Source organism: Linepithema humile, chromosome 1 (genome assembly GCF_040581485.1).
Source record: "Linepithema humile isolate Giens D197 chromosome 1, Lhum_UNIL_v1.0, whole genome shotgun sequence".
In the NCBI taxonomy this organism is placed as follows: domain Eukaryota; kingdom Metazoa; phylum Arthropoda; class Insecta; order Hymenoptera; family Formicidae; genus Linepithema; species Linepithema humile.
In genome coordinates, this window is record NC_090128.1 from 5,885,438 (window position 1) to 5,912,778 (window position 27,341).

General features: G+C 36.7%; 3 protein-coding genes across 7 annotated transcripts in view; all 3 read right to left on the bottom strand.

The window, feature by feature from the left end:
• LOC105679858 (zinc finger CCCH domain-containing protein 13-like) overlaps window positions 1–7,618 on the bottom strand; it is a 63,058-nt gene extending 55,440 nt beyond the window's left edge. For 2 of the 4 annotated variants that reach the window (XM_067361128.1, XM_067361131.1), the window contains exons 1-3: window positions 6,874–7,618; window positions 5,872–5,906; window positions 4,126–4,813 (exon numbers count right to left, since the gene is read on the bottom strand). The gene's annotated coding sequence lies outside the window, so the exon portion shown is untranslated. The remainder of the gene's footprint in view (window positions 1–4,125; window positions 4,814–5,871; window positions 5,907–6,873) is intronic. The other 2 variants (XM_067361129.1, XM_067361130.1) reach the window with 2 other exon arrangements.
• A 1,439-nt stretch (window positions 7,619–9,057) lies between these two features.
• Window positions 9,058–9,923, bottom strand: ND-13B (NADH dehydrogenase (ubiquinone) subunit ND-13B). The gene is made up of 3 exons (XM_012380160.2): window positions 9,763–9,923; window positions 9,462–9,623; window positions 9,058–9,376 (listed from the first exon to the last, which is right to left on the bottom strand). The coding sequence occupies exons 1-3, from the start codon at window positions 9,781–9,783 to the stop codon at window positions 9,203–9,205; spliced, it is 357 nt and encodes a 118-aa protein (XP_012235583.2). The 5' UTR covers window positions 9,784–9,923; the 3' UTR covers window positions 9,058–9,202.
• A 483-nt stretch (window positions 9,924–10,406) lies between these two features.
• On the bottom strand, window positions 10,407–11,933 carry LOC105679867 (small ribosomal subunit protein uS7). Of its 2 annotated transcripts, none has more exons than XM_012380159.2 (3): window positions 11,839–11,933; window positions 11,000–11,375; window positions 10,407–10,737 (listed from the first exon to the last, which is right to left on the bottom strand). In XM_012380159.2, the coding sequence occupies exons 2-3, from the start codon at window positions 11,366–11,368 to the stop codon at window positions 10,453–10,455; spliced, it is 654 nt and encodes a 217-aa protein (XP_012235582.1). In that variant the 5' UTR covers window positions 11,369–11,375; window positions 11,839–11,933; the 3' UTR covers window positions 10,407–10,452. The 2 variants fall into 2 exon arrangements, with proteins under 2 accessions (XP_012235582.1, XP_012235581.1); XM_012380158.2 differs by having other exon boundaries at window positions 11,746–11,902.
• Window positions 11,934–27,341: the final 15,408 nt, after the last annotated feature.

Consider the following 27,341-nt stretch of genomic DNA (forward strand, 5'->3'; position numbering starts at 1 on the left):
TGCTACAGCATTCCGTCGGCAGCTGTACAAGAATGGGGGGGGGGGGGGGATAAATCGCGTTGGAGTTAAAAATAAACTTTCAATCCGATTCAGCCTTAAATTCAGTCATTTCATTTGCAATGCAGTTAATTATCATTATTATTGTTAATCGCCTTTATTATATTCCATTATCTGAAACTTCGCCGGCGGCATACGCGATAACGAATTACTTGGAACGAAAGAACTTTCAGACAGCTTTCATCTCATTTTAATTCAGTTATCCATCACGGAGATGGTATCGATCACCTTTTGGAAGCAAGAGGTGCGATAATCGTTAACCTGAAACCCAGTTGACCCACAAAATCCAAAAGGTGAGAGCTGGAACGCGCAGTCAAACTACTCGGATAAAACTCTGACCTCTTACTCTCCTGCCTTGATGGCCGAGTATTAATTAATGTGCTACGTCGTGCAGATAAATTGAGCCTTCGCGCGTTACAACATTAATAGACAGTGCATTTTTCATCAAGCTTTCTCCTGGAAATATTTTTGGGGCAATAACCGCGTTGTGTGTATAAAGCACAGATTTATCAAAACTAAATTAGAGTATAGAATTCACTCATAAAATCTTGTATCCTGTTCTTAGATCCTTTTAAACGTCAGCGAATTGCTCAAACACATAAAAATTTCCGAATAATAAATAAATGAATTAGTTGTAAGCAGAATAAGTAAACCTAGCGGTCGTAATCGATACACGATACGTGGCCGCAAGAGACCTTTGCAAAGTGTCGCCTTGACTGCGTAATTAGATCTAGTTTATCTTCGCCTCTATAAAAAAGCCGGATGATGAAAACATAGCAGACCGTCATTTATTCAATCGTAATACTTTACGCGATACTTCACTCATTTACCTGCATTGAGGTCTAGTTTTTCGTCGAAAATTCCAACATGCAATAGTCGTCATTCGACTCTGTCATTCAAGGTCCATCACCGCACTGAAATTAACGTAAACGCAACATTCTTTTTTCCGAAAATATTCAATGTATACGAGTGATATAATACACGCGTAATAAAACCTATAATTATGCATGACACATAAAATGACAATTTGTATTCTGTAGCCGTCGCAAACGGTTCGCACGAATTACGGCGTCTGCGTTACGCCGCGTTAACTTGCGTCTATTTAGGCAAAGTGCAACAGAAACATCGTAAGTGCGAATAATGAATCTTTTGGGGAAAATTTCGGCGCGATGAGTACCGTAATGTCGTGAAAAAGATGGCTATCGCGCCAGTCGGCCGGCGGAGATGCGGATTCAGCACGAGAGAGTGTAAATAAAGTTCACGATCGACGCGCGGGCACGATGGTAGCCCGCCGCGAAGTATTCTAACGGGGCAACGTCACGGCACGTTAACGTTCTACCAATGCAGAGGGGCTACCTTTCCGCGGTCATTTTCCATACTCTGTCGACCAGAGATCGCAGATCCGCGCATCGTTTCCGCGGCACAATTCCGCCAAAAAATCGAAGAAGCGTGATCAATTCATCTTTAGACGAGTAGAAAAAGTCAATCGAATTATCTTGTTGGTGTTAAGCGACAATCATTTTTGGCATTCCTTTTTTTTCTTTGATTATTTCAATCAGAGGCAAGAAATAAAGCCATAAAGAATGATATTACGTATTGCGGCGGACGCTGGTAACTTTCGCTCAAAAAATTTCCTAACTCTTTGAAATCTAAAGAAATTTGCGAGAAAAGCTATTTTTCTATCTTAAAAGAAGATTATTAGCTAGTAACAAGTAAAAAATGCTTTTATCTTAATTTATTAGACTCTCGGCGAGTATATAATAAATGCAGCATGGAATCTTTGCAGAATGCAGAGAATGGAAGGAAAGGCATTGCAAAACAGTAAGTCGCGGTAGAATGTGACATTTATAGGCGAACCGTCATGCACGAGGAAATTTCGTAAGAAGATATAGCCCTGCAAAATTTTGTAGCTGTCCGTTCGGCTGCTACTTATTCGCGAAAGCTATAACGTCTACTCCGTCGGCCAGCGCGCTCGTAAAAATCGCGCATTGTGTTTGGCTGCAAGCGGAAAGATGCGCTCATTTTTGTGGGCATTGTTTTCCGTTTTAGAATACCGCATACTGCGACGACTGTGCTCTTTTCTTTTTAAATACTTGCTGCAATCTGCGTCTGTCGTTGTGTATGCGAATTATATATTGAGAATTCTGTCTTTATTTTTCCTAATTTATAAAACAGATAATCTTAATTATTAAACTAAAAAATCAGTTAAAAACCACAAAGACATCAAATTCAAGATAAGAAGTTATAAGAAACGCGGAATTTCTTGAAATTTTTTTTGCGAATCGACGAATATGCTACTATAATTATTAAAAGCGAATAAAATGTGAAAATTGGTAACTTTTCCATGTTTTAAGACTTGTAAATCACGACGATAATCAGATGTACATTCCTATAATACGGAATAGTTGCAATAACTGCGGCACGCGGAAATTAATCACCCAAGAAATTATATATTATAAATAAAACAACTATTTTCTCCTCGGCTACCCAGCTATATATATATAACGGTGAAAAATTACACGCATGAACATTCCCGGCACATTCCGTAACTTCACCTGCGTATAATATCGCGTATAAGTGAATGTGAGGTTTGTATACGCATTCGATCATGCATAGAGAACGGATAACGACTGGAACGTAATAAACTACCGATTGTGTTTTGGGATTTATAATCACCGTGAACGAACAATGGCGTAGTAGCGAATCGCAAAAAATAATTCTTGTATTACTGTTTCCTTTTATGCCTTATTCTTTATTCTATTATTTCTGTTACGCTTTCATTTTCTCGATTCTCTCCTACTTCTTTATGACCAAAACATTTCAGATAATTTATTCGATAATCACATGTTCGTTAAAACAAGCTATTTTCTTTGAACACTATGGCAAATAGTATTTTAAAAGCTAACAGATACTGCATGTCTAAAAATAAATTTAATAATCTTCGATGATCGACGTATCTGATGGTTATTAGCTCGATTAGCTGTATGGGAACGTATCGTAACGCAATGTTTCAAAAGCAGGTCAACGTCATGTAAGATAGTCGAAAACTAATCGAAAATAAACCCGGGGCGACGAACACATGGTTCCTCTGTAGATATCACCTGCGCTCCCGCACTTGTGTGTAATACATGTATAACATGTGTAACGAAGGTACGAATGGAAATAGGGCGTGTAACCCGCTCACCCACCGTGCCCAAGTGTCGCGAAGTGTCGCAGTTTTTGGAATTGAATAACTCATGACTTATTTCCCGCTAATAATTGAAGAATTTAATATAATATTGGATGTTAATCTAAACTTGATTTTTTAATCTCCAAGATTAATATCTTACGAATCTTCAAATTCGTGAAAGTGTCAATTTATCTCATTAGATCATTGATGCGAATAACTGACAATATGTCTACTTGAATTGTTGTAGTAAAATGTCATACGACTGCTTTATCGTGTCGATTAGTACGTTATCATAATGTACATTATTTATGAGTCGAGCGACCGCAAACGGCGCATAGTTTAAATTCCAAACTTAAAAGTTTCAATTCTTACACTACAGAAAAATGGCTTATCTACGTGATAAATATATCGGATAGATTCGACTGTTTCAAAAAATGTCAGACTTTTATCAGAAAAAAATTGTTTATGATATATAAAATCAAGAACAAAATAGGAAAAACATATGCTTAAACTTTAACGAGAGTCTATGACAAATCTGGAATTGCACGATTTAATTTTCATTGCTAATTATTTTTGTCTTAAATTAATTTAATTAGAGTGCAATTGAAATTAACCGAAGAACAGAATTACCTTGAAATTTTCAAGATATAATGTCAAATTCTTTCATCATTGACACTAAATAAGTGTGTAAACATTAACATATTGACGTCAAAATAATTCTCTAAATTTGTACTATAATATTTTTATATAAAAAGTCATGTAATCCAAGACACCTGATTTTTAATTTAATACTGCAAGAGTGAACATTGGAGCTACCTTTTCGCGCGGAATCTAATCCGATATATTCAACACTTGGCCGATTAATGCTTTTTGACAAAAAATATAAAATTGACACTCACCGATAAATATGCAGCGTTGCTCCCTTTCCCACGGGCGGGTTGTCTTTCTCTTCCTCTCTTAATCCGACACAATCGAACCAACGAAGCCGGGTCCGCGGCTGGTACGAAAGATCACTGCACCGCTCGCTGTATGTTTATGTGTGTGTGGAAGAACGGTATATAATAATGCACTACGCGCTCTCGATCTCTCAAGCGAACGGCGAGGAAACGACGGATATCATGCACTGTCACGATCACTGTCGATCGCCGAACGCAGGTAACGCGACGCGACGCGACGCGACTTCCACCGCAAAATTCCTCCGAGCTCTCGCGATTGGTACTCGGGGTACACGTGTGCGCAGGGTACACGACAGGGACGACGAAAGGCTGGATGCGCGAATGTACTACTGCTTACCGCCTCGGCGTCTCGCGAACGAGTGCGAGCCGTAGCGCAGAGCAGACTTCTAGCTACGGCACGGAATCGGGACCTGGTGCGGGTGGGGGATTAATGCCGTGCCGCGCCACTCGTTTACTTCTCCGCCAGAGAACGGTACACCTTTTTCCATTTCGCTCTTCTCTGTCAGCCTCCTGGGGCCCGTGGATCTTCCGTACCGCGGCTTTTTAAGCGGGAACGCAAGGACAGTTCTCTTCCGCGGGAAGCAGACCTGATAAGCGCGGTCTGTTACGCCTCCAACTTGATCGTCGGTGTCTTAAAGTTTGCATTTTAAGTCAAGCTATTTTGATGTTCCGGTATCTTAATATAAACTTCTTAACATTTAATGTTTTAGAACATTTTCAATATCAATATTTCAACTTTGATAATAAAAACATTTTTAGCATTTTAGCTGCGAAATTTAGAGAGCAATAATGATTGAAAAATAGAAACAAGTAGGAAACAAATGTTAATCTTTTATGCAGACTTATGCGTCTGCATAAACTCTTGTTTACTGAAATCTTTAAACAAATTGTATATCTTCGCATATTTTATGTCCCCCAAAGAAAATTTATAAAATTTTACTCTCTTTTAACACAAATATTATTTTCACATCACTTACATAAATTAAATAATCTATCTATTTCTTAGTTATTTCAATAAATTTTATTTTACTTTTGAAAAGTATTATTAACAAAATATTTCTGAATATTTATGATTAGTTATTTTTCATCAATTGATATTCTCGATTAAAAAATATAAATCACTATATCAAGGCAAAAATGAGATTAAATTATTTGGCATCGAGGGCTACATCATCGGTTGTTCGGCAATAAGTTTAAAAATCTAATGCGCACAAGACATGCACTTCTCAGACAGAGAGACTGCCCGCATCAGGTTTCGGTGGATAACGATCACGAAATTACGGTGCCTCGGGCCCCCGCGTTTGATCACTTCGTTTTTTCATCGGTGCACTTATTGTTAGCCGCATAAGGCCCAATCACTATCGGTTCGAACGGCGAGAAACGATTTGGATGGACCACCGCGTTACCAGGGAACGGACAGTCGGTTTTACGATTATAAAGGGCCAAGATACAATACAAAATTAAAAAGAGTAAGATATTACCGTCACGCAATAAGATAACTCAAGCATATGATTGTATAGATCACTGAATTCAGAAGTTGAAAAAAATACGATTGAAATAGAAATTGAAAAAATATCAGTAACAATAGAAATTTTCAATGGCTTATTTTCAAGCAAGGATCAATATAGAAATTTTCATGCAATCAATGTTTCATGCAATTACACAAGTAAAATGAATGAATTCACTCACCGTTGTACCTCAGTTAAATACATCATCAATTGTATCTGGAAATTAATATTCTGATATTGTAATAGTCTGAGATATCTTATTTTACATTGTTTTTAAATAAATTCTTTTAATAATATTTTAAAAAAACATATTATTTATCGAAAAAACTACAATTTTAAAAATAATAAATGTTACAAAATCTAATAACAGTAAATATTAAGAATTGCAAATCTTTTACTGAAAGATTTTATTTCAAAGTTTCTATGTGCGTTACATTATACAATATTTTACGTGTAATATTTTGCAAATGACAAATAAATAACTGATTACTTACTCTAAAATTGTTCCGCCAATGCCCGATGTCCTTTCTGAGCCTCCTCTCAATTCTTCTTGTAGTTTAAGTCATTCATACGCATTCGCAATGTAAATACAAAAATCGCATGATGTTTTAAACGACACTCGACGATAATATTCAGATTTTACTTTGTCCAAATAACAAAGTACACGTTAGGAGTGTCGTTTAAAAAATCGTACAGTTTTTGTATTTGCGTCGCAAACGCACGTATGAATGCCTTAGAGAACTGTAAGAAGGATTGAAAGAAAGCTTAGGAAGGATATCAGGCGCCGGCGAGTAACTTTAAAATAATCATTTATTTGTTATCTGTCATTTGCAAAATATTGCATGTAAAATATTATGTAATGTAACGCACACAGAAACTTTGAAATAAAATATTTCAGTAAAAGATTTGCTATTTTTAATATTTACAATCATTATACATTATATATATAAAATTATGATTTAATTATTTTCATCTTAATTAAAACATAATTATATATTATAAATTGTGTAAACAATTATTTAAAAATTGTAATAATTAATAAAAGCTTTAATACATATTCTAATAAAAAGATTTCCAAACAGCTTATATTAAATATTTAATCGATACAAATTGTAATCATGTGTGTATATGTTATCATGAAATTATATGTATATTTCAATAATGAATAAATAATTGTATTTACCAAATAAGGTATTGCAGTTTGGTCAATCCGCTGTAGATACTGCTCAAGATTCCTCTGCGTCAGCTCCATCGAAAAATTGATGAAGATTGGAAGCCCGCACTTATTGTTACCCGCACTACCGAATGCAACATCGACCCGCACACTTCACTTACGCGAAAATCGCGGATTCACGTCGCGAATTCGCCACACTACATAAAACACGGTTGTTACCGCAACATGTCCACGCACATAATTGTCCCGATTATTACAACCTTACATATTCCACGATACATTGACACTGATACATTGAGCATAAAATTTTAGTTTGCAATATGGCTGCTGTTGACAATTGTATCTGTATTCAGAGCGAGCGAAACGGACAGTTATTTTGGCGGTCGCGCTAATTGTAAGATTATCAGAGACAAACATTGTCTGAATTTCAACATGCATCTAATAAAAAGTATACTGCGCTCAGACACCTTAAACGATTGTAGAAATTATTTTGCATATGTGTGACATCAAAATTTATATACTCATTAAAATCGTAACCTACAATATTTGAATACGATCCGACTGTCCGACGATCGATGCTAATCACGAATATCTGCGGTAAATAATGTATTTTGATAATAGCCTGTTACTTTAATCGATATTGTAGACAATAATTTACAATACTACGTGATTACTACAGATTAAAATATATAATTAAACAACTTACATTTCACCAAACATTCGCGCTCGACGATCGAACCGGAAGAGACCTAACGGCCGCAGTGTGTTCTAATTTATCGCACGGTAAGGGCTGCAGCACATAGAAAGACATAGATAGTAAAACTTAGCAATAAGTGAGTTGACCAATCACAATCAAGTATTCTCGAGAATACTTGATTGTGATTGGTCAACTCACTTACTGCCTAAGTGTTTTGATTTTTATATGCAATAACTCTAAACCCACAACAATTTCTTTCAATTTGATTGGTTTGATTTAAAATGCAGAATAGCCGCTAGAGTGCGTTGCAACTGGTAAAGTTCTTTTTCCTGGATGAACCGCAGAGCGCGAAAGATAAGTAATTAGATCTTGTTTTATTCGTAGCAATCACGTAGTAAAAGTGTATAATGCTTGCAAATTTTTGTCAGTAATATCGATGAAAGTGACGGGCAATCGTTAGAACATATTATTTTCCGCGAATATTCGCAATTAACAGTGTTTCATCGATCTGAACTGTGCCATAGGCACAGACGCCATTGTTTCAGACGCGCGATATATTCTTCGTTAGATACAGTATTTATCTCGCGTTTTGTATGTCGTATTCATGATTTTTGTGTTTTGTTCAATAAAGCGCGTAATTGAATACGAATTTTTGGTATTCATCGATGGAGAGCTGGTGCAATCGAAGGCAGAATCTGTAGTGAGTATAAACTATAATATCCTAGCTAATAAGTACTCTCATCTGTTCATCAATTATATATACATATCATTGTGATGAAATACACGTACATAAATCGCGCAAGAGGCATTAGATGCATGATTAATTGAATATTTATGCATATTTTACCAAATTTGCATCATTTATCGTTGCCTATTTTGAATCATTGAGCTAATTGAAATTGATTTTATTTTGAGATTTTCTTGCTGATTCTTCACTCTAATTCTATTAAGTGTATAGAAATTTATAATATTCATAATATAGATATCTCAGCAAACACTAGCCAACAATAACATAACAATGTTATAATTTCCTATTTAACAACATTATTGCAATTTAACATATCTTGTACGTAACTATTATATTGTTGAGTGGGAAATTATAACATTGATGTTATGTTATTGTTGGTTAGTATTTGTTGGGATAAATCTTGAACCATACAAATTTGGACAAATATTTTGTTTAAAAATTTAAATATATTGAGCATACACTTGTAAAAATGAATCAATAAACATAAGAAACAGCAAAAGAATAATGTTTTGGTAAACACATAATATCCTATTATTACTTAGCGCGAGACACTACCGTGTCTCTTGATAGTATCAATGCAATCAATTTTTGCAATACATGGTATAATAAAAAATATGCATTTAAAAGTACATGAAATATTATAATTGCATTGGAAAGTATATTATAATTTAAAAAAAAAAAAGACACTTGTTTCATAATTATATTTTTTAAATAACTTCATATTTTCTATAAGATTGAAAAAAAAGAGTTATAAAGACTTTATTTATTATGTTTATTAAACAGTAAATATGTCACAGTGAAATATTGTAATTTTACGTAATGCACAATCTATATTTTATTTGAACTGACATCTAAGTTCCACACTATATACAAATATCTATAGCAAATTAGTATTACTTATGAGGTGGCCACGTCCACTGATTAGGTGGTGCTTCTTGAATTAATTTCTCCCATGGTTTCCACACTAGCATCTTCTCTGCCAGTGATATCTCATTATTTACTTGTATTATAAGTTCCTCCACTTGTCCGCAACCTATCTTGTGCTCTATAGCTTTTACATCAGCACTCTATAAAATATAGTATTTAATCAAAAACTATATATAGTATTATCTCATACGATGATTGTTGTTTCTTTTGTGAGCATTGTCTCACCTCTTTCACAATCTTCAATCTATCTTTGATAACCTGCTCTGTTTCTTTCCGATAAGCATAATCCTTCGGAAACTTCTCTAACACTCGCAAAATTCTGTTGTATAGTGGAATTAATGTTACTTGAGGATTCTTGCAAACAGCTAATCCTGTCAAATTCGTTGACTGCAAGCAAAACACAATAGTTATATTAGTAAAATAAATTCTAAGATTTTTCAACAAGTTAGTCAATAATGTAGATGTGAATTGTAACAGATGATATTCTATAATTCTGTGTATTCTTTATTGAAAATGGATAAATTACCCTTTTCAAAGCACCTGCCATTGTCAGAGGTATTATCTAACACTTGATATATTAAAGGTCTTCTTTCATTCCATGAATCTTCTAACCTCAAGGTATATCTCCCTCCACATTCACTGTCGACGTCGTTATATTTATACCAAACGCCCTCTTGGTAAGAAAATAGCGTACTAACACAATGCACTTACAATTCAATCGATGCATTATTGATTTATTAAAAAATAATTTCTTATAGGAAATATTCCCTCAATGATTAATTTTAATTCAAATAATAAAACTGATTCAAACCAAATTTTTTAAATTATATTTTCTATGATAAATATGAAGTTGTTATTTTTAATAAGTCAATACAGAAAATCCAAGCTATTAAATTAAAAAAAAAGATCATAATAGAATTTTGAATAAAAAAAAATAAATGTTACAAGCTTAGTTATAAATTGTCTTAATGGCATAGAAAAATAAAAGATTTCAATAGTTTTTTGTACTCAAATTTTTTGATTTTTTGAATTTTAATTATACTTTGACTTAAGATAAAAATTTAATTTGAAGTTTTATGTTGATTATTGCTTTATAATTTTCAACAATTAATTTTAAAAATTAAAATGGTATTCTTGGGTAAATTTTTTATAGAATAAAATAGAAAACAATTTAAAGATAGAATGTTTATTTATATTTTCCGCATATAGAAAGTGTTTATCGGTTAGACTTGGCAACGCGTTCCAACTCATCCTTCTTTTTGATCGCGTATGAATTCGATGAACCTTTAGCGGCGTTAATAAGTTCATCTGCTAAGCATTCGCCGATTGTCTTGATGTTGCGGAATGCAGCTTCTCGCGCACCAGTACACAACAACCAAATAGCTTGATTAACACGACGTAGTGGAGATACGTCCACAGCTTGTCTTCTTACAGTACCAGCGCGTCCAATACGCGTAGAATCTTCCCTTGGTCCTGAATTAATAATGGCTGTAACAAGAACCTGAAACACAAATATTTCCATTAAATGCTTGCTATTGAATTATAAAATCTTTTTACAGAACAGTAAGTTTGTTAAATAAAAGTGAAAAGAGATGAGATAAAAGAAAAAACAAAATTTTGATACAACAAACTTTTATTTTGAACTTAATCAAATATTTTGATGTTAATATTTATATAAATGATACAAGATTATTTATGCAAAAAGATGAGATTAAATGCCAAACGGATACTTGAAATAAATATTATGTAGATATTAAACTCACCTGCAAAGGGTTTTCACCAGTTAGAAGGTGAATGATTTCAAAAGCGTGTTTCACAATTCGTACAGCCATTAGTTTTTTTCCATTATTTCTGCCATGCATCATGAGAGAGTTTGTAAGACGTTCCACAATGGGACACTGTGCTTTTCGGAAACGCTTTGCAGCATAACGTCCTGCTGAATGTGGAAGATACTTGGCATTCTTTTCTTTAACGGCGATATAATCCTGCAAGGACATATCGTTGACTTGCACATCGTCACAATTCCAGCGCCCAAATAGTTTGATCTCAGGCAATTCAGCCGGCATGGCTACTGGCAATGTATTTGTGGTTGCCACCACCATATCGACGTCAAATGCTTCCTTGTCATCCATGTTTAATCTGCAAAATGGTCAATTAGTTAAATATATATATTAAATTAAAATAATAGTTCTTCTTATTTCTCTATTAATAACCGTCATGTAACAAAATATTTATATTTTTAGGAGCAGCCAATTGTTTTGTTTAGAATTAAAATATCAAAGTATCATTAAAACATGATAGCGTAAAATTCATCGATAGAAGATATTTTTGTGTCTGCAACAAATCGATCGTGAACAAAGCAATATTTTAGCTTGTTAAATGTTTGAATGAAAAGTAATGGAAACGAAATAGGTAAAACATGTGGCCACGCGGTCGCTAGTACCGCATGCAGGCATGCGTTTCTTGTACAAAATTCCACATAAATTCCATCACATGTGCAATCACTCACAATTTCTAGCTGGTCTTGAATGATGATATCGACTTATACTTTATCAGCACGAGATTACCTCGCTACACTGATAATTCTTACTCTATAACTTACGTTCACGTCTTCGTCCGTGCAAGTGTGAACAGGAAAAGGCCATGACACTATGAACGCCATCTGTCTACTTACAATGACCGGATTTCTAATACCTTAGTCAAAGTTAATACATAACGAAAGGAACATATTAGTGAAGTCGTTAATAAGTTTTTATGTTTTTGCGCGTATAAATATAATAAACGTAATTCCGTAATTTGTTGAAGCTTTTGTAAAAAATAATGATGGATAAATTTTTAGAAAGTATACGGTTGCTGATTTGACTGTTGATTACATTTTTGTCGTATAATGAATTGTCGCAGCATCATGATAAATCATTTAATGATGCATTTATGATTCAATAAAGGTAATAATGTGAAAAAAGCTTGTTAGAATCATATTAAATTAATATAAATGTGATATTGTGCAGATTTTTGCTGATGATATCGGGGAAAGCAGATTCAACGATTCTTCGAAAGATGTCTCTAGCGATATATTTTCGGCGTCGCAGCTGAAGAAACTTCACGCAAGGTTAGACTTGATTTTTCATACAATTCTTTTAGTATTATTACTTTATATTAGTATTATCATTTAATATTTTTATGAATTACACATCTAAAATGCTATAAGTATTTATAAAAAAACATATTGATCAGTTTTCCATAAATTGGTATTTGTAAAAGAACAGCATGTACTATGCGTTCTCATCAGTTATTCATACATGAAAGTCGAAAAATTCTATCAATTTTTTCCTATTCAGAATATTTGCCTGGTTTTTGTTATGTTTGCAAAATCTACAAGCAGAAATACATGCAAAATAGTAAGCCCGTATATTTCGACAAAATTACCGTCGAAAGCAGTATCAATTGAAAGATAATGGAATTGACAATGGGAAGTCGCGTAAAGTTAATTAATTTAAATCGGAAATCAGTTAACCCTTCGTTACTTTGGGTCGACATAAAACCACTATACTGATGGTAGCATATATCCGAAACAATCACCGCCATAATAATCTGTTATTCGTAGGCAGCTTTGTCGTCGACTCGCAAGGGTCTGTAAGTAGAAAGCGGGTGCACAGAGGGTCACAGCGAGTGAATAGGGTTGAAATCGTGCTCGACGAGCAAGCAGTGGGTTTGGCGGGTAGAAAGAGAAGGGGGGGGAAAGAGGGTGAGAAAGGCTGAAGGTTTGAGGGGACGGACGGCCGGGTGAGCAACCGTACGGTATGAGAAATTTACGACCCACCGTCCGGATTGCTAACCCATCTCAGGTTTACTTTATTACTTTAAGTAAGATCCGACATGAAGCAGTAAAATTCATATATGACCGATTCGTCGCCGACCAACTTCGACGCGTGTAAATATCTAATGGCTCATGGTTGTGTCGGTACACGTGTCCGCTTGAGCATTGCGTGGATGTATAGTGTTTGCACGGATCAAACGGCGAAAACCACCGTCGTCGTCTATTAACATCCTTGAGATTCATTGCCGAGAATGTGCCGTAAAAATGCATTTGAATTTGACAGTGCTATCATGTTTCTTGATTGATTATTATGTAATAATTTGTCTAGATAATGTTTGACATAAAATATTGAATTTTCTGACGAGAATCTGCAGAACCGACATAAAAGAGGTTGTAAAAATAAAATGTACTAAAGAATTTGCAAGATAAGTTAGATTCACAGAATATTTTATTCTTCAGCGATTAAAATGTTATCAATTATTGCCTTTGTATAAAATTAATAAGCAGCTTTGCTTAATAATAAAAAAAAAAAACATATAGCTTGTTGTGTAGTAAATTTTATGGAAATGAATTCAATGATGTAAATTCATTTCGTTTTATAAAACGCATTTATTCGATTTCTAACTCCTCTTTATAACGAGGGTCTTCCGTGCCTCAGTTAATTGGAAACTCGGTTTTTGCGGACCTTCGACGACGACTATGACGAGGACACAACGACGGGCGTCTTTATCGTGGAAAAAGTAGTCGCAATAAAAGAGCGCGCAGGACACGAAAAAATTGCGATAGCTACACCGCACGCGGTCCATTTCACCCCCGTTCTCTCTCGCTCCATTGTCTTCTTCATTACGTAGATATCCCGCGCGAATATAAACGCAATTAAGCGCGTCGCGTCATCGTTAAAGCCCCGTAATTGCATTCGCGTAAAAGCAATTACGACTTCACCGACGGCGATGAGTCGGCCGCTCGAGCGCACCATTAGCATAAATAGTTTATAAACCGACGTACGGCACTTTATGCGCGCGACATCGCTCGCTACGGCCGACCGGCGTTCTCTCTAACGATGCGAGAAGGATGGATCTATCGAATTTTGCCGATACTGTATCATCAGATTTCAAATTTGGCAAGTGAGTCGATTGCACGCGAATGCTGTACAAATTTCTCCTCGTAAACAAACACAATATATATTCGTTAGATTTGTTAAATTGATTCTTTATTGCTGGTACACGTAACTCTCTCGAATATGCTTGATTGCATTTTACACGTAAATGAAATATAGCAATATCATACCGCCGATTTTTGATAACAGCAATTACATTTATCTTGTTAACGGTATTAAGCAGTATAATGGAAAGGAGTGAAAATTGAAAGTAGATGACTAAAATAGTTTTAAAAGATTTATAAAAATGTTAAAATTATCACTGAACTCACTAATTTTCTGTTACACATTCAGTGTTGTCCGTGTTGTATGTTTAGGGTTAACCCGTGACAAAATTAGCTAACAAGGCTTTTTGTCAAAAAATTCATGACTTTGGTCGGCTACAATAAAAACGGTCAACACTTGTTTGCCAGAAACTCGTTTATACCGTCGATAACACTGTTCTCCACAAAAGTTGTCGGCATAAACGCGTCTTAAGAATGTCCCTGCTGAGCGGCATTATTGCACTTTACAAGCGCCTGCTGTTTTTTTTTAGTCGACTTTTCATATGCTCTTTCTCTCTCCTTCCTTCTCTCTCTCTCTCTCTCTCTCTCTCTCTCTCTCTCTCTCTCTCTCTTTCTCTCTTTCTCTGCGTTATTTCTTCCATTGCCCCTCTTTCTTTAACTCGTTATTCTCCCTTCGTCGGCAGGGGGTAAGAGGTAGAGCTCACGCCAGAGAACCCCGCTGAGACGAGTTACGTTATATTCTGCGGCTCGTAGCCTCATATCGTATTATTGTCATGTTCCCTCGACACGAGGGGAGCGTGAACAAGGAGGCAAAAGTGAGAGAGAGAGAGAAAGAGCGAGACGGCGAGTCAGCTAGGACGAGCACGAGCGGAGAACGAAGAGAGCGGGACAAACGACATAAGAGCCCCTAATACCACTCGGTGTACTCGCTAGTGTTGGTGCTTGCTCTGTACACGTGTATGCTGAAACCACTCACTTGTGCGAGATAAATCGAAATACATCCTCGAGATCGCGCATACGCCCGGTACGGTAGCTCTCCGCTTGCAGTTCCTTTTTCTATCCCGTCCGTGAGATGCTGCACGCACACCTCACTTGTCGCCGTTGTAATGGAGCAATCTTTCCGCCACAGTTCGCTCTCCGCTCGACGGCGCGTCGCGGTAAATAGCGCGCGTACATCCGCGATTCATTTCGCGACACGCGGCGGTTTATTTTTCATCGAATCAATGACTCGGATCGAGAAAACCAGTCTTGCAATAAATGCGTTATTTAAATTATAAGGCGAAAGTTTTTAAATAAAAAAAAAGCAAAATCTAGCTAACTGGCATTATATTAACGTAAATCTTGGTCATAATACGCTTGATAATAACGTGAGGAAAGCGCGCTGCTTATATTGGCGATAAACGCCTAAAGGCATCTGTGGATTGTCTATTTCCGCTTGTCTTAATGGGAGGTTTAATACCGCCAGTTGGTCGATAATAATGTTTCCCGAGAATGCTCGTTCGCGATAATTTTACCCGTCGTGCATCGGCGTCGATCTTTCGGTCTTACGCGCGTCGCGACGTGTAACGCCTAATTGGCTAATTATCTCCCCGCCGCGTCTTCTCTGTCTGAGGCGAAAGGGTTAATTATCCGTGACAAGAGATCGAGGCATCGATTATGCGCGCGGAACCAGCTAAATGAATTAGCACTTTAGCGTTCGATGCCACGAATTATGGTTCGATCGAATGCGCCGTGACGGCGTGATCCTTGAGATTCCAGATCAATGTAATTGTTGCGCGATTGCGCGAGCTTAATCTGCGGCTCATCGTGTTTGCGGTTGTCGGAATTCCACGCGCCTATCCCTCTTTATTGCGTTTTTGCAAGAAGCACGCTTGATGAGTTTCCGTCCTTGAAACCAGCTTTAACTCATCTCGCCAACAATTTTTGTTTTGTTCTGTTTTGGAGCACAAGTTGTTATTCGTTTAGTTAAAGCGCTCGAAATGACGTTTGAAGTGTTTCAAGTAATTTGATTCTCTCAGCAAGTCTCCGGTAACAGTTGGCTACCTTTGAATTATGAAAATATATAACTTGTATTGATTTTTCCTTTTTCCAAAATTTTAAATTGTAATTGCATTGCAAAAAGATGACAGCTTTCAACTTCAAATTTAATCGTAAAGTCAACAATACGAAGAGTAAACCACACGGTGAGCCTGAGGGACTCCCGCGCGGTAAATCAGGGATATTTATCGTCTAATTCGGTGGAAAGCTCCACCGGTCGAATTTGTCGCCGGATGCTTGCTCGATGCCTGCGCGATGCCTGCTCTCGTCCGCCTTTCATCCACCCCCCCCCCCCCTCGCAATTCGCAGCTGGAGGGTCAGAAAGGCGAACTTATTTCCATTAGCCGAAGGGGGCGCGTGTATTCTCAAACGTCGCTGCCTCCAGCGGCGGGCGATGGTGGCCACCCCAACCCCTGCTCTCGTTGCTTTCACTCTTTCCCCTTTTCTCTCTCTCTTTCGTTTCTTTTCTCCTCTTCCTTTGCTTCCCGCTCTTCTCGACAGCCTTTCTAACCGCACCAGGTCCGGTGATTATTTTTCATTTGCTCGTTTTTATCTTCTTTAGACTCTTTAGCGGTGCATTACGGAGGGAAACGCTGAAACGAGGATCTTGCTTTTTATTGCTTTTATTCGCGTATAGTAGCTTGACTTTACTCGTGTTCCGCGCACAACGTGTTTATTTATCGCGCGATTATTTATCACTTCGAAAGATTAACAAATATTCGTAGCTTCTGTTGAATAAAAAATGTAAAAGATTCCGCTAGTTATCAGTTATTTCGTTAAAAATTTCTGCGGCACGTTAAAAAGCGGCCGGATTCACCGCTTCTTATATTTCGATCGTCAATCGTATCAAACATTTTATGAAACACAAACAATTTTACATATAATTTGAATAGAGTTTTACATAATACAGTCGCGCGAAAAAGCTCGTCAGCTAATGCTGCAAATGATTTCGTACGACGGTCAAACTCTTTATCGAAGTGTTATGCTACATAGCTCAAATCCGATTAAAGGCTTATACTTCGATATGTCAACGAAGTCGTACGCGGAGTAAGCTCGCAGCCTATGAAGTGTCAGCTTTCGCGCTACAAACGTGGCGGTACAAAATGCTACCGGGGATTTCGTATTTCGCCGCGGGTACGTAAAAGCGGTGGCGCGATTTTCTCGATCGGCTTAAAGTTAAACTTCACTTGGCTTCGCCTAAACACTTGTGTGTCAAGGATATTGTTGTCAGAAATTCTTGTCGACTGTTGAAAAGTCGATTTTTCTGTAAAGGTAAAAATGAAAGGCAGAATTGCGAGTTTGATCGCATCTGTTTTATATATATACGTAAATATATATCATGCTCTAGCAATAGATGTCCTCTCGACGTTCTTTCTTCGCTTCAATAAATGCTCGCGAATCAATTGTATAATATTTTTTTAAAAACAGAAAGCCAAAACAATATTAAAATTTTTTATTATGTATCTTTTTCGATAAAAAATTTTGTAATTAAAAAGAATGAAAAATAAGAAAACTAGAATGATTGAATTTAAGGAATCGAAAAGGTTTTGTCGAATCTTAAACGATATGTGAGAGAGAAATGATTAGATGATAAAGTATTCTCGCGGCTATTTACAGCGCTAAATCTTACAAAACGAAAAGTCCTCGACTGTTAGAGTCGTCTTGTAAAAGTTGTAGCGGAAGGAGTCGTCGAATAGGAGCGTTCGCGAGGAAGTGCGAGGATGCGGGGCGAAGCAAGGAACGGCGAGGAGGAAGCCAAAGGGTGTCGAAGGGAATGGAAGGGAGCGCAGTGTGTTCGCTACCTGACAAGTCCTTTCCTTTGTCCCTAGCCCTCTCTCGTGTCTGATTCTCTTTTTGTCTTATTCCAAGATGAACGGCGGCGTCTGTCCGTCTTTCTCTCCGCCGATCGTTCGCTCGTGTTTCTCGCAGCCGGTCCTCTCGACATCCTTTCTTCACTACCTTCTTTCATGCTCCTTGCTACTCTTTTCGTCTTTATAGATTCTCATGCTTTCTTGGTTTGCTATTCGCGAAAATTCTTATTATTTTATTATCTTTGAGATAGTAGTAATTTTTGCGAATTTTGATTCTTCGAACTTGAATTTAGATTCTTCGATCGTTCTCTTTCTCGTTGTTCTATTCTTTTTTCTCTTTCTCTGTTTCTCAGCTCTTTCTATCTATTTGTCTATCTATTATGAGTCTTTTATTGATTTGTCCTTTTGCTCGTATTTTTCATGTTTGCTACCAGTGCGACTTTTATATTTGCTCTACTAGACGACTGTCGATTAATTATCTCGATCGAAAAACTTTCGCATCGAATCAGGCTCCTCTTTCTTTCGGTCCTTGATCCTCTCCAACACGGTTCGGCTTACCCATTTGATGTCGTGCTTACTTTCAGATGAAGAGCCTCCGGCAAATGAGGCAGAAGAAACCATATTGGTACTGTGTATGTTGTAATTCATCGATAAAATTGTAAAAATTTATTGCGCAACAATGTGCGATAAACGAGTTGAGAAAAAGCAAATTAAACGAGCGTTAAAGCGAGTTTTTACTGATTCTAGCTATTTCGAAAATTCTTCAAAAATTATTTATTAATCCAGAAAAGTGCTCTATGATAAGAATAATAAGGATGTTCTTGGCACAACTTTTTGCATATCAATATGTTAAAATATATACAATTAATATAATTCTGCTAATTAAATATAAACGAGTATAGAAGATATATTATTGGAAAAATGATAAAATATATATTATTAACATAGCGCTCCGAATTTTATGCTACATCGCTGATTATAAAAATATTTGAAATTTTTTATACATATTGTATGCGATAATATAATATTTGTAAAAAAAATTAGAGTAATTTTATAGGTAATATTAATATAATAAGCCATTTAATCTCAATTCATGAATGTTGAAACTTTGTCTCGATAAAGGCTAAACGTAGAGGTTGCGGGGATAGCGGTCAGCGGTCGTTGTCGACACTCAGCCGCGTCACTTGATACGCAGGCCCTCGTCCCCCGTCACATTAGAGTGACAAATATCTATTTCAAGGATCGTACGTCGTCGTATCCACTAAACAACTCGTGCACGTCGAACTCCTCGCTCTTCAGTATTCCCTCTCTTTCTCTCTTCTTCCCTCTGCCTCTTCCTCTCTCTCTTTCATCATTTTCTTTTCTCGTCGCGCCGTCTTTAGATCCTTCCGTACAGTTCTCGAGGCTATCGTCCTCACCCTTGATCCCCTGAAAACCCCAACAGAATTTCGTGCGAGATGCTCCGTAAGATTGAAGCGCACAGAAGGAAACCGAAAGGTATCGTTCCGTCTTTCTTCATCTTGGTGGTATCGCCGCGGAAAGAGGAATCATGCGATTCGACACAGGGGTGTTTCCTAGCAACCTACCAAACCGCCGAAGGGTAGTTCAGTGATGTAACCGCAGATCTCGGCGCCTGATCCAATTTTTCCGGCGCATCTCAAATGTGCATTCCGTCCTTACAAATAAGTTCTGTCTAGATTTTTTCCAAAATTTATTAAACCGTAATAATTTTGTATATTGTAACAGAAATAAGGTCACATTTTATTAAAAGATATCGTAATGATAATTATTCAATACTTAAAAAATAATTGATAAATTAATTTAATTAAGCGACTGATCATTATTTTGATCTTTTTTATTTGTTAATTAACTACTTTCTTTTTTGGTATCAAATAACAGTGGAATCTTTTCTTTATTTTGCCGCAAAGATAATCCTCTTAAGTAATGCCGCAGGGCTTTTACTGTGATTAAATTGGAATGTAATGATCATAAACAAGTATTTAGTCATTAAGTTATTCATATATATTTTACAATACCCGATAGTTTTTTTGCAGAGAAATCTACTTTTAATCGTATTATAAAAAAACTTGAGCGCAGTGAAGCATTACATATTTCGATATTAACTTGCTCACTTATTCAAATCCATTTGTTTTCTTTTTCGTTATTTTCACGTTTCTTAAGAATTAGATTACACAATAATTGAATGCCGTATATAGAAACTTTATATACAAAAGTCGATGTTGCTGAAAATAATTTCTAGAGCACCGAGCGGATGTAAACACAAAGCTCGTCCGATTTTCCAGAGAGAAACAAATTAATTCCGACGTGAAAGGAACACGCGGCAGCCCAACAATGTTACGGCTCGGAATTCAGTATACCGCGGAGTACCAATTATCGCAATAATTAGCAACAAAGCCTCTACTGCGCGGTTATGTTAATGACCAACGCGATCGTAATGAATCAGCGATGAACACGCCACGATGCGCACGCAATTCGATTACGGATGATGATATTTAATTATACGTCGATACTACTCGATATTTCCTGTCTACGTAGTGCGGTATTAGTGCCGTAACGATAACCGAGGGGAAAGAAAGGATTCGCGACCACCAATTTCTGAAAATTAATGCAAATAATTAATATATGTAGATGGTAGAAAGGGGGTATTGCTAAATATGCTTACGCACGATAACGATGGTAGCTCGCACGTCGTTCCTCTTGATCCCCTTTATGTCAAGATCTAATCTAACGTTTAATAACTCGGTAATCAAGCCCCTCTCGGTCACGTTAACCAATTACTCGACTCACGACATCCCCTTGACGCGTATAAAACGCGATCGCTCGTTCGGCGAATTTCCGCAATGAGGAAAAGAAAGTGCCGCGCGAGAAAGGGTGGTAGGCGGTTGGAACAGAGAGGGAAGGTTAAAGGGAGGGAGAGGAAAAGAGATTATTCCCCGGATTCGTGAATTCTCCATGACGGGGAATCCACTCTTCCGCTCAGTCGCCGCTTCGCGCTGTCGCTCTTCGATAATAATACGTTATCCGAGCACAGAGGAGAGACGGTAAGTACATACAACCACCTAAGAGTAACGGCTATATTGAATTTCTGTCTGCGTAACAACCCCGCCAGGCTTTTAGCGGCGGCGGGTGGTGGGAAAGGAGGAGGACGAAGGATGGAGGACGGTGAATGGCAGGGCGAGGAGGAGGATCGACTTCATTTCCGAGATCCTTGCAGTAGGTATACAGTAATACCGAGAGATGCAGAGAGCGAGAAGAAGAAGAAGAAGGAGAGAGACAGAGAGAGAGAGAGAGAGAGAGAGAGAGAGAGAGAGAGAAAGAAAGAGAGAGAGAGGACGAATAGGAGGAGGGGACAAGGTGGATAAGAGGAATCAAGAGAGACACGATGAGTGCGACGGAGACACCAGGTATATGAGAGAGGAAAAGGGATGGGTGCAGTGGCGTAACTAATGACCTCGCAAACCCTGCGTCGTAATTCCTGCGACCAAACAGAGAAAAAAACCTGAAGAAAAAAGGACGAGAAAAAAGAAGAAGGAGAGAAAATAAAGAGAAGGATTCGGCAGAGAAAAAGAAGGAAGAGGACAAGGTAGAAAAGAAAAGAGTAGGAATGAGAAAAAGAAGCAAAGAGAAAGAAAAGTAAAAAAAAGGAATGTCGAATTAAAAAAGGAAAAAAAAAGAGATCTAAAAAAATATATATTTTTTTTTTAATTAACAACTAATAAATTTTTATTTTACGTTGCGATGAGATTTTATAAATGTTACTTACGCTACTGCACGGACAGATGGATAAATAAAGGTAGAAATATGAACGAGAAAGAGAAAGAGAGGAAGAAAGGAACAAAAAGATGGGAGATATAGACAGAGAAAGATACAGAGTGGTACAGAGCGCATGACGCAGACGGAAGCTGGGGAAAACGGAAATAGAAATCTACATAAGATAGAAGGCGAGAGAGGTAGATGCGTTCTACAATGTCACCGGCAGAAGTCGGGCTGAATCGTACGTATGTACGTAGACTACGCCCTTGCCCAGGTATATCGAGAACAGAGAGCGGGCTGATCAACTTTGTGGTTGACGATGCATTTGCGGTTACTGAATATTGCATATTACAGTAAAATGTAATCGCTTTAAATAATTATGTTGAAATGCGCAATGCCATTACTAATGGATCATAAACTGTTATTTGCGCGATTTCAATTGAAGGATTTGGTGCAAAAACCGGTTTCTCGTTTTATTGAAAATGGATTTCCTCAACGCGAAGTATACAAATTACATATCGTTTAGCGCAATGATGAATATGAAAAAATTTATAATGAACCAATTTATAATGTGTGTTAATTGACAATGAAGATTTGATGTCTAAACCTAATCACTTTCTTAAGATGTTCTCAGATACACACACAATATATATTTTTCTATATTAAAAAAAATGACATTAAAGTTTTTAATTGGACGAAATTGAAATATAATTTTGGTAATAATTACTTTTTTTTTCTTTTTTCTTTTTTTTTCTTAGCATGTAATAAAAACATTTAAATTGATTACATTATTGTAAAACTTGTTTTATGGCAATGCATAGAATAATTTAAGAATATATATTAATCACAATTAACTATTATTCATTATTTTGTTTGATAATTTATTTATCGCTTTATACTCAGTACTTTATAGATCATCAGAGTTCAAATATAAGTCAATGAAAAAAATCTGATCTCAGAGTTAATAACGCGGGGTTTGTAGCGCAGGGTGGGTATTCGGTAATTCCGTTACTGGCTCAGTGAGGGTCGATGGCGTACACAACAGGGAGGGAGAGAGAGAAAGAGAGAGAGAAAGAGAGTGGCGTGTACGTACTAGAGGGGTTTACTGACTGCTGGTTTGCCTCACTCACGCCACTCCTACACCCCTGGGTCTCCTGAACTCTCAGGGGTAGACAGAAACATAGATAGACAGAAACAGAGAGAGAGAGAGAGAGAGAGAGAGAGAGAGAAGAGGAGAGTGAGAGGGAGAGTCGAGGCCAGCTGCCCCGTGTAATACGCGCAGATATAGTGGACCGCCTCTCACGCTAATCGCAGTAATTAAGTCTAAGCTACGGGACTACAGACGATGCCGATCTGTCGGATATAGCTACGACGGTTCGGTCGATCGACTGTGTGTAAAGCGCTGACGATGAAGTGATTTACATTGGAATCACTCGATCGGAGACTAAGCGAACTTGTGCGGAGAGGGAAATTTGTCACGAACAGTGAAGTCGACCATGAAAATAAAGGGACATTTTGTACACTCGCACCTCTCTCTCTTTTTCTCTCTTTTTCTCTTCCTCCCCCCCCTCTCTTTTTTTCTTTTTCTTTTGTTTATTTTTTTCTTGTTTCTCTCTTTCTATGATATAAAAAAACTGATAAACGAATAACTGATAAACTGATAAATGAATAAACAATAGTTTGTTTTATTTTAACTCTTTTCTCCAACACGCCTCGCAGTATATGGGTCAATATTTTTCCGCAAAGACTTTTTTTAGTCTTCTTCATAGACAAATCTTTTATTAATACAATTAATTAGAATGATATTTTGCAATTTATAACTGTGTCCATACGCAAGATTTTATTTTACCATGATTAATATTTCTCGTAAAAAAGAAATTTCTCTCGTCATTTATTTTTTCAATATGTAAAAATAATTTGAAAATAAGGGAATTTATTGTGCTGATTTATGTTAAACGTATTATATTAAACATATTATCATTGTAAATTGTTCTTGCAGATATACATATTCTGTATACTTAATATGTTTATGTATTTGTGTTTCACTGGATAGCGACATGCTGGACGCAAGAAAGAAATTCGATAATTTATACATCTCAATCGCCATGCGACATAATTATTCATTGGACACCTACGTGCTTGGAATGACACAGATTTCTAAGCAAATATCGATAGCTTCATCAGCGCGCCGACGTGCTTAAACGCCGCGTGGGTCTATAATCACAGTGTAATCATGTAAACCCGAACCCATCGGTTATCGCGAGACGTTAATTCTCGTGTACCGGAACGCTAATGATATTCTATCAAAGTGGAGATATCGTTTCGAGTAATTAACGTAAACGAGCTGGCGCGTCTTAAGGATGCGACACGATGCTTTGAACTATCGCGAGTACAAAAAGCAGGTTATGCTATCCTCAAATGTTATACTTTTTGCAACATCAGCAAAATTATTGTGTGTATTTTCATGGATATTTTAATAGTGACACTTAGATAAAACGAGAGACTTTGCTGAAAGTAATTAGCACAAAGATCGTATAGAATAAATTTTTGTGAATCTTTATGAATTATTAATGCTTTAATCATTCCGACAGGTCATCCAACAGATTCGTCTTCTAATTGCATTGCAATAGAGAGATGAGATTTTTATAAAAATAATACTTTTTGTAATTACAAAAATTAACAGACTTTGTGAATAATTATTTTATATAATTTTCATTTATAGTTGCTATTATGAAATTTTTAACTTTCTTGAAAACTGTTAAATTAATCTTTGAAATTACAACACGATTTTCAGAAACTCATTACGATTTCTCTTTTTTTTTTACAGATTAACTGTTACTTCGCTTATCCAGTTCTTCTACATACTTCAGCTTCATTCTGCATCGGTGAGTGTTACTTTATATGCTATTGTATGTATTTGTGTTCTTCCTCGTCATTGATGTTTATCTGCAACGGTATTATTAGCGACAATAATTATTCGCTAGGCGTGTTTGAATTATACAAGAAGCTATTACTTTGACTGTGACCCGCTATTTTGCTGGAAAATTTTTAATTAATAGAAAAATTGTTTTTTTTTTTTTTAATTAAGTCAATGAACAGACTTTGTACATTTAACAAATATTTCATATATAATTTTCACTTATTTACCTGTTATAAAATTTTCAATTTTTTGAAAAATTTATTTATTTATTTTTCAAAATTAGTAACATAATCTTTTTTTATTGCTACACGTTTTGTACTTTTATTTATTTATAATTTGACTTGGCATTTCATTATTTTTTTTATTTCCAAAAAAAGCTCTTTACAGGTCTCATTCGAGCTTGCCGCAGGCGCCGAAATGCCAGCGGTATAGCCGTCGCGCGCACGTGTTTTATTATCGAGATTTCAATAGGTAGTTAGAGACAGGTAAAATGACGAACACGATCGAGTTATTTAAAGCGGGTAGGACACAACGAGGAGTGGAGCGAGCATTACCGCGTTTTGTTCGTACTCGCGCTGGCTCCTCTCTTCTTTGCTTCCATTGCTTCGCAAGAGCAAGTGTGTGCGGTCATTCTTTATATTCCGTTCTTTCTTTATCTAACGCAATTCCTACGTATATTCTCTTTCTTCCTCCTTCTTTCTCTCTCCTAATTCGCCGCGCTCCCGTTCTCCGTTTCGCTTTTCCTCTTTTTCGTCCTGTTTGCTCCGTTTATTTTATCTTTTTTTCTCCACGCGCGCGCTGGGCGCTTGTTCGTTGACTCGGAAACGTTGTAAATTATTTTACACGCGGGCACTAGCCAGTCTTGTGCAGAAGTTAATGCGCCGCAGTTTGCATAATTCACTCGTGACCTGCTATATTAAGGCTGTAAGGTAAATTGAAAACAGAGACATACTCTAAGGGAGATTAAACTAACAATCTTTTTGGAAATCAACACTTTAAATGTTTTCAAAAATCTTCTCTTTTACCGTTTTGATTATGATGTCACAAGCGAGAAAATCTATACAAATTATTTTAAAAACTTACGCACGTGTGTACATATAAATAATTTTCTTAAAATTTCTTTTAAAATTCCATTTTCTGCGAACAACGATAAGAAAACATTACAATGAAAAATATATACATTATTGTTAATGAGAACATCTTAATGGTTAAGAACTTTATTTTTATCTTCAAGATGCTGAAAACAAATAATTTCGTAATTTTAACTTTAAGTTTACGTTTGATACAAAAGATTGAATCATATATCTAATGTATACGCGACGGTGGAAGATTAATCCTGCTTAAGTATTGAAGTCTGAAAGCGATAGATTGCGACAGACCGATCAGTGTTGCGGGAAAATCGTACGGAATCGATGAACTGGCATCCTTGCGCAGGTAACTCCGCGAAGTGGCGAGACGTGAAATTCAATTAGTGCGCGAGCGGTGTTGCGCCGCGCACGCCGGCTCTCTTGACGAGAAGAAAGGGTAATTAGTCTACTTACCAGTGGGGCCGAGTGATTGGCAGGCGAAAACGCGTTACGTGCTAATTGAATTAGTGCGATTCGGCCGCTTTGAGAGAGTGTAACAGGTGTGTTTAACTCGATACGCGTCCGCGTACGACTTGCGTTTAAAACCCACGGCGTCTTCGAATCGACGATTGTTGCAAAAACTTTTCAACCTGTTCATAAAGCGAGATCGTAAAGAACAGGGTGTTTTTCTTTAGCAATAAACGCGACTCCTTATTGCGAAAATTCCCGTCGTCGTTGCCCGAGGGACTTTCGTGAAAATACACCGGCAGCCTTGTGACATTGTAACGCGAGGCACGAAATTTATTCAGTACAAAACATACACAGTACTGTTTTTCTTTTTTCGCTTGATTGGATCTTGAAAAATCACTTGATCGAAAACGATCTTTCAAGCTAAATTTAAAAGCAATGTATTACGAATAGTATGATACTCTTCAATGGAAAATTTAAGTTAAATTGCATTTTTTTAAAAATATTTTAATGTATTTTTATTACCTAATTTTACAGTTTATACACATATCATTATGCTAAAGATATGACAATGCATCTAAAGTTTAAAGAAAAAATCATTTTACATTAGTTTTTAATTTTTATTCCACATAAAATATCTTGAAAATCTATTAATTCTTTTTTTTTTATTTGGTGTACGATTTCCAAACAATAAAAAATTTCGCGGACAGATTAAAATGGACCACCCTGTATATTTGAAGCTACCTGAGCGGCAATTTCGCACAATTCGTTACGCTACAGGCCGCAGAAAGAACAGCTCGCTCCAAGGTAAACAGGATAATCGAGTTTTTCGGTCGTGATTTAAAGAACTGGAATTGATTATCGCGAGATATTGCGGTCCTCGTTGGACCTCGACCATACACGCCGTTGACGGCCTTCGCGACGTACCATTGGCGCGGTTTGCGTGGAATCACGCAAATGGGAACTACGTCATGATTCCTTTGATAATAATAAAAATGAACGCGCCATAATCGTAAAGATGGGGAGATTGAGAGTTTACTTGAAAACACA

Bases quoted from the DNA above. Each gene is read 5' to 3' on its own strand.
- LOC105679867 (XM_012380159.2), bottom strand. From the start codon at position 11,368: ATGGATGACAAGGAAGCATTTGACGTCGATATGGTGGTGGCAACCACA. The intron at 10,738-10,999 runs GTGAGTTTAATA...TTTGTGTTTCAG, and splicing joins CTGGTGAAAACCCTTTGCAG to GTTCTTGTTACAGCCATTAT.
- ND-13B (XM_012380160.2), bottom strand. From the start codon at position 9,783: ATGGCAGGTGCTTTGAAAAGG. The intron at 9,624-9,762 runs GTAATTTATCCA...TTTTGCTTGCAG, and splicing joins TGGCAGGTGCTTTGAAAAGG to TCAACGAATTTGACAGGATT. The intron at 9,377-9,461 runs GTGAGACAATGC...TATATTTTATAG, and splicing joins GATTGAAGATTGTGAAAGAG to AGTGCTGATGTAAAAGCTAT.